Source organism: Nasonia vitripennis, chromosome 3 (assembly GCF_009193385.2).
Source record: "Nasonia vitripennis strain AsymCx chromosome 3, Nvit_psr_1.1, whole genome shotgun sequence".
In the NCBI taxonomy this organism is placed as follows: domain Eukaryota; kingdom Metazoa; phylum Arthropoda; class Insecta; order Hymenoptera; family Pteromalidae; genus Nasonia; species Nasonia vitripennis.
In genome coordinates this window covers 24,393,109-24,403,466 of record NC_045759.1, presented here as the reverse complement: position 1 = coordinate 24,403,466, position 10,358 = coordinate 24,393,109, and the positions used below count along the sequence as shown (strand labels likewise).

Sequence of the window (10,358 nt, the reverse complement as noted above, 5' to 3'; positions counted from 1 at the left end):
TTAAACACATATAGTTGTAGAACAGTAATCTATACTATACGCGGATCGACATATTCACTATATGTATATGTATAGTATAGCAGTGTACTATTTAGTTTGGCTTCACACTCACCCGCATGATGGCACCACATCAGGTTCCAAGTAAAGGTTGGTTATACATACCTATATCTGTAATAGAGAGTATCTGAACATTGTGAATTAGACCATATTGACAGAAAAATGCGTCTGTAAAATTGAACAGTGTATAGCTGATCCTACCATACGCATAAAATAATCATACACCAGTAGGTATTTCAATAATAATATGCCAACTAATAAGTTGTTTTTATTTTCATTTCGTCTTTACAAATTTATTTACAATATAAACAGAATCAATCATTGAGTGCTTGCATGTGTATCTAAACTGCTTTATGTTCTATACGAACTACTAAAGTTGATACCTATTGCAAAAATACGTTCTTAAAAAAATTAATTTACTGCTTATCTATCGGTAAACTATCATTATTCATTGCACATTAGTCCAATGCATTTACATCATCTGATGTTTAGGATCAGTCACTAACAAAAATAATCTACACAAAGTATCTAATATATATTTTTGATAGCATATTTTTACATTTTTGTTTTTATTTATAATCGACAGATTTGATCTACAATCATGAATTATACGGAAGACAATGTTGCTAATATAGAAAGGTATGTACGAATAGAAAAATAATAACTTTCTAAGGCTTTTGTAGAACTTGAGTAATGCGATCCATTTATTTTATAGGATATTAGAAACAAAGAATTTTTATGAAATTTTACAAGTGCCGAATGATGCGACAGATGATCAGATAAAATCTGCTCACAAAAAGCTTGCTCTCCAAGTCCACCCAGATAAAAATAATGCTCCAAGAGCAAAAGATGCATTTGTTGGTATGTGAATATTTATTTGTGAGTGTAGAAAATATTTTACAAAAAAATGTCAAAGCTACAAATTGTTTCACAGTTGTGCGTAAAGCCACAGCAGTTTTGCTGGACAAAAATATGAGAAAGGAATACAACGAATACCTACAGTCACCTAGAGGATTCTGCCACGATAAATTTGACTTATCAGGTAAGAAGTTTTTCCATCTTGATGATAAAATTTTTTAAATATAATGAACACGTAATAACACTATTCTTTGTTCTTAGATGATGCTATTGACACGATCCTAGTCACAGCTGGAATAGCGAGTATTGTAGGTATCGCAGCAGGTCTGATTGCACTGTATGACTGGTTCACAAAACCCAAGAAGCAAGAAGAACCCAAGTATGCTAAATGAGCAATTAATCTAAGAATCTCTTTGCTTTCCATAAGTTATTTAGATATTTTAATTTTTTTACATTGTTCTTAAATTATATCCGTTAATGTGTGTGCTGGTTATACATGTTCGTTATAACGTATATTAAATAAAATTTTGTTACAAAAAAAGTATTGGCTTATTAATGGTTTATCTACTACTCCTACTGTCTCTCAGATGCTGTTGTCAGCGACTTTTGCAAATAAAACGAAAAATATGTAAGTATAATTCAGTATTAGAAATCGAGTTTACCGCCTCGTATGCAGTGCGTGTGTGTGTGTGTATATATATATATATATATAGTATGGTTGCAATATGGGCGGCGCTGCACGTGAAAGCATGCCTTAAATCCGAAGCAGACCGGAGCCAGAGCTTATCGTCCACGTCAGGCTGGGGATTCGTCAGCTGCATTCCCCCCTCCCCCCATGACGTCAGCCTGTTCACATACCCTAATATACATTTTAGCTGTAATACTTATATCTATAATATCTGCAGCAGAGCAGCACTGTAGGTACAGCAAGAGCCGAGTTACGAGTACGGAGTACCTACTACAGTGTGTCCATGTCCGAGCCGATGCTGCCGCCGAGGTAAAAAGGTACAGCAGAGCTGCGAGAGTGTATAAGGTACTTTTACTTAATACTTATACACGACGGCGGCGCGACGATTGGATTATTTACTATTCTGCGCCGTCACGTCACGGGACCCTAGGCGGCCGCACTCGCGCGATTTGCCTATTTTGTACCAGCTATATGTGAGAGCGCGGGTCAAGTAGCAGCAGCAGCAGCAGTAGCGACGAGGAAGAGGCGAGCTGCCGTAGACGACGCGATGGACAGCAACAAGGACGAGGCCGAGCGATGCACCGAGCTGGCCGAGCGCTACGTGCGGGAGAAGAGGTTCGATGACGCGGAGAAGTTCCTCAGGAAGGCCCAGCGGCTCTACCCCACGAAAAAGGCCGAGGGTGAGTGGCGGCATGTCAGGCTCGTTAGCAGCTAATGGGCTTTTCCACGCATCTTGTGTATATTAGTACTTGCATACGTGAGCGAACTCTTTACACATTACATTCCCAGGCTTCTTTTAGTCTAATTTCAATGTTTTCAAGGCTATTTACTCGCCTCAATAATCCTTGCATTAACAGCGAACTACGATAGGTTCATTAATATTATCATATGATGACTGTGGTATATTCGGGGCCACCTCGAGCATTTATGATTGAGGAAGTGAGTCTCGCAAAAAGTAGACAGTGCTGGTGATCATTCTTTCTTCAAAATAAGTTGGGCGTCTATTGGCAAAACCCAATCTGTGCCAGCCTGTGGTTTTCACTTCGTAACTATGATTTGATCAATCGTTGCACGGATTACGCTTTTACTTGGTTTTCTCTACAAGAGCCCATGCCTATGTATACAAAGCTATATAAATATTTATTTCTTGCTAGATTTGTTGACAACGGTAACATTACTGTCCAAACAAAGTCAAAAGTCAGAACCTGAACCAGAAGTCAGAAAAAGGCCAAATGCAGCCAAAAGTAATGGTCCGCATGTTCAAACTACAATCGAATATTCTGAAGAGCAAATAGAGCATGTGAGAAGGTGAGTTCTTTCACATAAATATAGTTATTAATACTTGACTGAAATGTAATGCTTGTAGAATAAAGAAGTGCAAAGACTACTACGAAATTTTGGGAATAACCAAAGAAGCGACTGATAGTGATATTAAGAAAGCGTATAAAAAATTAGCTCTTCAATTGCATCCTGACAAAAACAAAGCACCAGGTGCTGCGGAAGCATTTAAAGGTAAGACTTTATACGAATGATAACTGATATTTAATCTAAAAAAGTTAAACATGAATGTTTAATTTACTACTTTATCAACAGCTATTGGAAATGCAGTTGCTGTTCTCACAGATACTGAAAAAAGAAAACAGTATGATCTGTATGGCTCAGATGAGGACAGAATTAGCAGTAGTAGGACAACGCATACTCATTATAATTACACTCGTGGCTTTGAAGGTAAACAAATATGATCTTTGTTCTTTTTTGCATACCTTTTATGTACTTATCTATATTTATTTCATTAACTTATTTTAAATTTAAACTTATTTAAATATAATTGTGTAATTTACATTTAATGTAAATATTTTTGATTGCAGCCGATATTACTGCTGAGGAATTGTTCAACATGTTCTTTGGTGGATTTCCACAACAAGAATTTTATATGCGTAGGGGTGGTGGCAGGTGGATGAGACAAAATGAAGCACAAGCACAACATGCTCACTCACAAGTAGGAATTGTCTTTTATATTATTTTTGTATATCATAGAAATGACTATCATCAATTTTAATTTCCTATACTTTTTTAGCAAGCAAACGGCTATACTACATTCCTGCAAATGTTGCCTGTACTATTACTAATAGTTTTGACAATGATGAGCAGTTTTTTCATCTCTGATCCTATTTATAGTTTGCATCATAGTTCGTAAGTATCAAAATTCTGCTTCCATATTATTAAAATTTTTGGATTAACTAGTCAACAATCTAAAGCATTGTAATGTCCTTTTTAGTAAATATTCGGTACACAGAGTAACTCAAAATCTCAAAGTACCATACTATGTAAAAGAGAACTTTCATACGGAGTACGAAGGCAACTTGAGAAGGCTTGAACATTCAGTTGAAGAAGAGTATATGAATTTCCTACGGCATTCGTGTTATAGAGAGAGAAATTATCGTAAGTCTTTAAATGTTTCTTCTTTTTAGAACAGTATTATAATTGCAAAAAGTCTTTATAATCTGCAATAATTATTCTCGTAGGGGAATCAATGATGTGGAAAGCAAGAAGTTTCGGTGATCAAGAGCAATTCCAGAGAGCGAGAAACATAGAAACGCCATCTTGTAAAAAACTTCAAGAAATGCAAGCGTAGTTAATCGTCTCGATTTAAAAGTGAATTTTCAATTACGGCTTGCAATTCTAGGCAAATTTAAATTTCATTAATATGTGTGCATATGATTATGAAAAATTAGGCTTGATGCATTGATGCATCTAGCAATTATATTTCGCATAATTTTACCTAAAAGCACGGTTTGGTTTATCTGTATCATAAAGGATATTGTAAAACTTATATTAGTTTGAAGCTGTTGTGTTAAAAACCATTTTGTATTATAGTCTTGCCTTAAGAGAAAAAAAAACAATTTCTAGAAAATGCAATAACGGAAATGAAACTTTTCTTTATTTAAACTATCTTTAAAAAAAATGGTACAATTATGAAAATAAAAACAATATAAGTTGAAACACTGCTTTTAAGCAAAAGAAAATTAAAGTTATTATATTTAATCAAATTTTTTTCAATCATTGTATTATGATTGATAATGGTGTTATATGAAGCACTATACAAAGGTTCACAAAGTAATAAATTAATAACAATTTTGTAGCTTGATGCAAATGAACAAACATTGTAGTCATTGATAAAATGATTTTGTACATACAGCACTTTTTAACATATTTTAATATATTTGATTTCTTTTATTTATTTAAATGAGCTATTATATTGTTTAAATAGAATGTATTGTTGTTTGTTAAACAAAAATTAAACTTATGAAATTTAATTGTGTATGTATTATTGAAACTGTACCTATAACTATACGTAAAAGTGAGTTCTCTTTGGATTTTGGTTTTTAAAGAATTAATTTTTACTTACAAAAAATATAAAATTTATTCTCATTTCAATAGAGGATATAACATAGAATAAATTATATACAAAATGTTATATAAAATTAAAATACTATTTGTACTTCTGTCTTTTTCCTTAAGTTACTGTCCCTCATAAATAGCAGTATCTCACCAAATACTTGAACCTTCCATTGCATGGATATGTGAATCAAAAGATTTTGTATGATCTTTCTTTAAAAAACTTCTAAAACCTAAATTTTATAACGTTATACGTTATTACATTAAATGTTAAGCTATTATTCTAAAATTAAATTTGTTTTCTTACCTATAAACAGATGCTTTAGTTTATGGTCTATGACGAAGAGTTTTTCTAATCCATTCACTAATTCATCAAAGTTAGCATCGTTTTTATAACTATTCATTAGTCTTTTAAAAATACTGTATTCTTCAGGCGATATAGATTCCCTCACCTTGAAGTTTTTAATTGAAAATAAAAATTTAGAAATTTAAAAAAAATATTTGACTATTCTTACCTGTTGTATATATTTCTTTCCTTGTTCTTGCCTTGATGTTGCAGTATATTCTGGCTTATTTACATTGACTTCTTGAGATTCACTTTGTAATACAGGTTTGTCCAACAAATAATCGTCCAAACTTTCCATCAATTTTGTTTGTGCATCAAAAGCTTTAATATGATCTTTTCTCAGAAAGTTTCTGAAGCCTGTATTAGATAAATGTATTAATCTTATTTTATCATAATTAATACATTTTTATCGTGTATATTTACCAATGTACAGTTGTTTTAATTTGTAGTCTATCAGAAAAAGCTTTTCTAATGCAGCTATAAGCTCATCAAAGCTGATGCCTTTATTATATCTTGAAATCAGGGTTTTGAATGTGCTAAAGTCCTCTGGCGATACAGATCCTTTTACCTTTTAAATTATGTTGTGAAATTAAAATTGCAGTCAAAAAATTTTAAAATAAATAAAATATTTCTCACTTGCTGTATGTACTTCTTTCCTTGTTGTTGCCTTGCCGCAGCACTGTCTTCTGGTCCATCAACTCTTGGTCTTTGAGATTCAGTTTTTATTCCTGGCTCTGTACACGATGTAGATGGTTCTGAGACTACAGGCATTTCTACACTGAACTGCACGGGTTTAATTTTCAATTTCCTTCGTTTGGCATTGGGTTCTTCTGAAGGTGAAACTTCTTTGAAAGTATTAGCTGTTGTTTGTAGTTTGCAAGTGCTAAAATTGACTACAGTTTTAGATTTGGTTTCGAATAATGATCCGAAATCTTTAGGAGATTGATCAGTTTTTTTCTCTTTTTCGGTATTTCCTTTAATTTTATAAGCGTTCAGATCAAAGTTTTCATTATGCTTTTCTTGTGGTGTTGTTGCAAGAGTTTTAGAGTTGGACTTAACTATTCTTGTATTACTTGTATCAAACTCAGCTGGAACTGATGGCAGTGCCATACTGGACATTTCGCTAGCACCTATAGCTGGTTGTGGCAACTATGAACGTTTTTTATTTATAATAATTGAATAGCTAACAATTAGAAATTAATTTAGTAATGTATCTTTACTTACGTGTGCCGTTGTGTATCTGAAAAACTCTCTTAACTCTTTTACAACCATTCGAAAGTCTTGGAATTTTTTGATATGTGGCCTAATCCACGATGACAAATGTTGTTTAAACGAAGGATTATCGAAACGGCAGTCACATAATAATATTGCTCCGTAGTCGTTTTTGTGACGAATAATGCGACCTATGGCTTGATTGACAGCTCTTGAAGCTTCAAGCTGATACCACTGTTGACCTGACAAACTCTAAAATAAAAATAAAATTAAATGTAATATTCATTAAAATTGAGTACCCATACAATTGATTGTCTTTAATTAGAAGGTACCTCTTTTCCCGATGCTCTATTTTCTTCCAGATATCGCTGTTTTAAAATGATCCTAGGATCCTTCAAAGGTGGAAAAGGTAACCCAGTAATCAACACTGCTCTTCCATTCGCATTTGCAAAATCTAAACCTTCACTGACTTTGCCTCTGCACACCGCCATGAAAATTGCCCCCTTGTGTGCTGGATCGTGAATTTTTTTGTAATACTCAGTCATAACATTGTTGAAACCTTCTTTTGATTGAGGTTCCACAAAAATCGGCTTTAAGAATCAACAAACAATTAAATGCTATGCATTCAAGTTATCTTTAAGTTAGTTTTAGAATTCTGTTTATATAATCACCTTACTAGCTTCGATTTGCGACCATTTGCCCATTTTTTGCCACTCTTCTTGACATTTTTTCATAATTGGGTATGATGGGAAAAATATTAGCATACCATGGGGTAATATACAACTGAGTATCTTGATGGTTTCTCCAAGTGAAGCTATATATTTTGGATCATTCCTGACAACAGTATTAACCATGGTTTTGAGTTCGTTTTCATTTTTTTAAAAATGAAATAAGCAATCTAATAAGAACCTTGTATTGTACGATGAATTAAGACTGCAACCGTCATATCCATTACTAATAATTCCTACACAAATCTGTTTATTTGATACTATGTGAGGATTTTCCAGTTGTGCACCAATTTCAATTCCAATTTCAGATATAAAAGGTTTCAAAGGTGACAATGTACCACTTGTTAAGATAACGGAACGAACTCCTTGATCTAACAATTGTTGCATCCTTAAATTGATATATTAATTTTACCATTCTTATTTTTAATGATATCAATCAAAAGTATTAATTAAAGAAAAATATAATACCCAAATCCAGGACTAAAGCACCAGTAGCTAATTAATTTTCCATCTGTTTTTGTAATTTTCTTTGTTTCCCAAGCATCATTTTTAAATGATTTCTTTGCTGGTTCTGCTTGAATGTACACTTTGTAACATTGTTTAATTTTTTCTCTATACCTATTATTTGTTGAACCGGCAAAAACTACTCTTAACAAATCAGAAAATTTCTGAAGAGCATTTCCTTTTCTGGTAAATGAGGATGCACTTACTGTTGTTAAATATGTGACAATTTTATCTAATTTGTCAATCACTAGTAACTCTTTACCCTGAGTAATCTACATTTTGTTAAAAAAAAAAAAAAAAATTACATATTTAACTGGCCAAATTTATCGTGAAAAGATAACAAGTAGATACTCACGTCAGCCTTTTCAAGTATCTCAAAAATATAACCACCAGGATAAGTATCTCCCTCATCTCGTTTTGTGATTTGTATAGAATCAATAGCTTTTTCTAATTCTAAAAACATGGCTTTTAATATGCACAGATCTTCAGCTGAGAAATCTTTTTGAGCAGCATTGGATCCTTCGGATAAAAAATCTTGATCGTTTGTTTCATTTGCCATGTCTTTCATAACATGTGTTATTTCATCTATGCACACAGCTATGTCTGTACTACTAATCTAAAAATATAATGAAAATATAATTAAAGAATATTTAAGTTAATGATTAAGTTAATATATAAGATTCAATGATTAACTTGTAAAGAAGCAGCATCTTCGCACATTTTCTCAACATTGTGTGCCTCATCCAGTAAGACAACATTATTTTGCAATTCGATACCCTGATTTTTTCTCGTTTTAGGATCTAGTAAATAATTGTAAGGCATAAAGATTATATCTGCATTTTGCTTTAACTCCTTGGATAAAAAGTATGGACAGCACTTCAACTTTTGACCAGTCTTTACCAAGTCCTCAATATCTAAAATATTGTCCTTGATGGTTGGATCATCTTTTCTAGAATGAAAAATAATTGATTAACCGTTTCATCATATCGTCAAATCATCATTTGGTAAATTAAAAAGTTTGAAGCAAATACCTCAACTCAACATTGTTGTAGTAAAAGCAATTTCTGGCCTTTATTTTGGCCTGGCACATGTGAATTTTGTTAGAAGTGTTCTGCTCCTTGGCAACTTCTGGGTGAATGCAAAGTTGATCTCTGGATCCAAGGACTGTCACACTGACATGCCTATAGGAAGTCCTCTTTAACTCTTGCATAGCCTGGGACAACTGTGAATGAGTTCTCGAAGCATAGATGATCTTTGGCATTGACCATCCAAATGTGTTTGTTGGCGCTTGATTTGTTGACTTTCCACCACCTTTGTCAAGACTCTTTGCGAACTGATCCAAGTACGAGTTGCCTGAACCAACCTGGTCCAAGGCACCAAGCGATTGCACTTGAATCTGTATCTGAGCCTTCTTTATCATGAGCCAGCCCAGAGATGAACAAAGCAGACTCAGCGTTTTACCAGTGCCTGACATTAACGTGTATGCATTGAAAGTTAAAATATTATCTTAGAAAGCAAGTGACAAGCATTTTTTTACTCACCTGTTGGCGATTCCAAAACACCGTTTTTGCCTTCTTGCAGACATTCTATAACTTTTTTCATGTAGTCTTCTTGCACTTGATAAGGCTTGAATGGAAATTTAATCACTACTCCGTTCAGCGTTACTTCAGTCATGATTCTGGATTCTGAACGAAATTATACCAAATCGAATTGTAAACAAATGAATAAATAACACAAATGACACACGCGACATAGAACAACACGCTCAACAGCTCGCGATCCGCGAACCGCGCTTTTGCGAATAAGCACGTTTTGTGACTGGTCAGCCGATGCGAATTCAATTCGTAAATCGTGTTTTGCGACCGTCATTTACGTATTAATACGCTGATGAAAGGCGGGCTTCTGATTGGTTGATATTTTACATCCGCACGCAATACACATGGTTTAAATCTTTTTTATCTATACCTACTCAATACTCAATAATCTAATGATTTGTTGTACGTAACGAGGAAAATAATCGACGGAAATTAAAGCGGCGGTTAAGGCTGTGAATAATTATAGCGTTTATCTGAACTCACCAACATTCGGAGTAAAAAATAAATTGCTATTATTATTCCATTATAATATACATTGCGATATAAAAAGAAATTTTTTCAATGCAAAGATTGTATTGACTTTTTTTAATTGTAGGAGGAAAAGGCCGCTTGAAAATTAAAGCCGAGAGATAAGAGTCGACCAATGTGCGATAATGCGATGTAGCATAACTCATTATCATTTGCAAACATTGCCCATATTGTTGAGACTGTTATAAAGTAGAGACGAATTGAAAATTATGACGAAAGCCTTACATGTAGATAGGAGAAAAGTACCATTTCCGTTTTTATTTCACTTCGCATCCGTAAAGACAATAGATATAATACAGTGTATTATGTTTACTCCAGATTCGTGCATGTTGCGTAGTTCTATTTTAGCGCGCTGAGAATCATATAAAAGGAAGAACAAAAAGAGAAATATACAGCTGAAAAATCGAAGCTTTCGTTTTCTCCTCGTTTTCACCAAGCTCGCA

The 10,358-nt window shown here is 33.5% G+C and overlaps 3 protein-coding genes across 4 annotated transcripts; 2 read left to right on the top strand and 1 right to left on the bottom strand.

The window, feature by feature from the left end:
• The first annotated feature begins 111 nt into the window (after positions 1-111).
• Positions 112-1,448, top strand: LOC100117562 (dnaJ homolog subfamily C member 18). Its single transcript, XM_001607333.6, has 5 exons — positions 112-284; positions 644-696; positions 773-918; positions 992-1,099; positions 1,177-1,448. Exons 2-5 carry the CDS (start codon positions 659-661, stop codon positions 1,305-1,307), a joined length of 423 nt encoding a protein of 140 aa, XP_001607383.2. The 5' UTR covers positions 112-284; positions 644-658; the 3' UTR covers positions 1,308-1,448.
• Positions 1,449-1,666: 218 nt separating this feature from the next.
• On the top strand, positions 1,667-5,102 carry LOC100117525 (dnaJ homolog subfamily B member 12). Of its 2 annotated transcripts, XM_008208220.4 has the most exons (9): positions 1,693-1,948; positions 2,034-2,283; positions 2,758-2,911; positions 2,970-3,115; positions 3,197-3,331; positions 3,472-3,602; positions 3,681-3,796; positions 3,882-4,045; positions 4,129-5,102. In XM_008208220.4, the coding sequence occupies exons 1-9, from the start codon at positions 1,751-1,753 to the stop codon at positions 4,236-4,238; spliced, it is 1,404 nt and encodes a 467-aa protein (XP_008206442.3). In that variant the 5' UTR covers positions 1,693-1,750; the 3' UTR covers positions 4,239-5,102. The 2 variants fall into 2 exon arrangements, with proteins under 2 accessions (XP_031783390.1, XP_008206442.3); XM_031927530.2 differs by having other exon boundaries at positions 1,667-2,283.
• On the bottom strand, positions 5,009-9,832 carry LOC100122521 (regulator of telomere elongation helicase 1 homolog). Its single transcript, XM_001606079.6, has 14 exons — positions 9,334-9,832; positions 8,824-9,259; positions 8,486-8,741; positions 8,148-8,408; positions 7,757-8,064; positions 7,470-7,676; positions 7,232-7,394; positions 6,893-7,150; positions 6,573-6,812; positions 5,985-6,497; positions 5,772-5,916; positions 5,518-5,705; positions 5,310-5,454; positions 5,009-5,235 (listed from the first exon to the last, which is right to left on the bottom strand). The coding sequence occupies exons 1-14, from the start codon at positions 9,464-9,466 to the stop codon at positions 5,153-5,155; spliced, it is 3,336 nt and encodes a 1,111-aa protein (XP_001606129.2). The 5' UTR covers positions 9,467-9,832; the 3' UTR covers positions 5,009-5,152.
• Between the last annotated feature and the right edge of the window lie 526 nt (positions 9,833-10,358).

Bases quoted from the DNA above. Each gene is read 5' to 3' on its own strand.
- LOC100117562 (XM_001607333.6), top strand. From the start codon at position 659: ATGAATTATACGGAAGACAATGTTGCTAATATAGAAAG. The intron at 697-772 runs GTATGTACGAAT...TTTATTTTATAG, and splicing joins AATGTTGCTAATATAGAAAG to GATATTAGAAACAAAGAATT. The intron at 919-991 runs GTATGTGAATAT...ATTGTTTCACAG, and splicing joins AGCAAAAGATGCATTTGTTG to TTGTGCGTAAAGCCACAGCA.
- LOC100122521 (XM_001606079.6), bottom strand. From the start codon at position 9,466: ATGACTGAAGTAACGCTGAACGGAGTAGTGATTAAATTTCCATTCAAG. The intron at 5,917-5,984 runs GTGAGAAATATT...ATAATTTAAAAG, and splicing joins GAAAGAAGTACATACAGCAA to GTAAAAGGATCTGTATCGCC. The intron at 5,236-5,309 runs GTAAGAAAACAA...TATAAAATTTAG, and splicing joins ACTAAAGCATCTGTTTATAG to GTTTTAGAAGTTTTTTAAAG.
- LOC100117525 (XM_008208220.4), top strand. From the start codon at position 1,751: ATGACGTCAGCCTGTTCACATACCCTAATATACATTTTAGCTGTAATA. The intron at 2,912-2,969 runs GTGAGTTCTTTC...TAATGCTTGTAG, and splicing joins CAAATAGAGCATGTGAGAAG to AATAAAGAAGTGCAAAGACT. The intron at 3,116-3,196 runs GTAAGACTTTAT...CTTTATCAACAG, and splicing joins TGCTGCGGAAGCATTTAAAG to CTATTGGAAATGCAGTTGCT.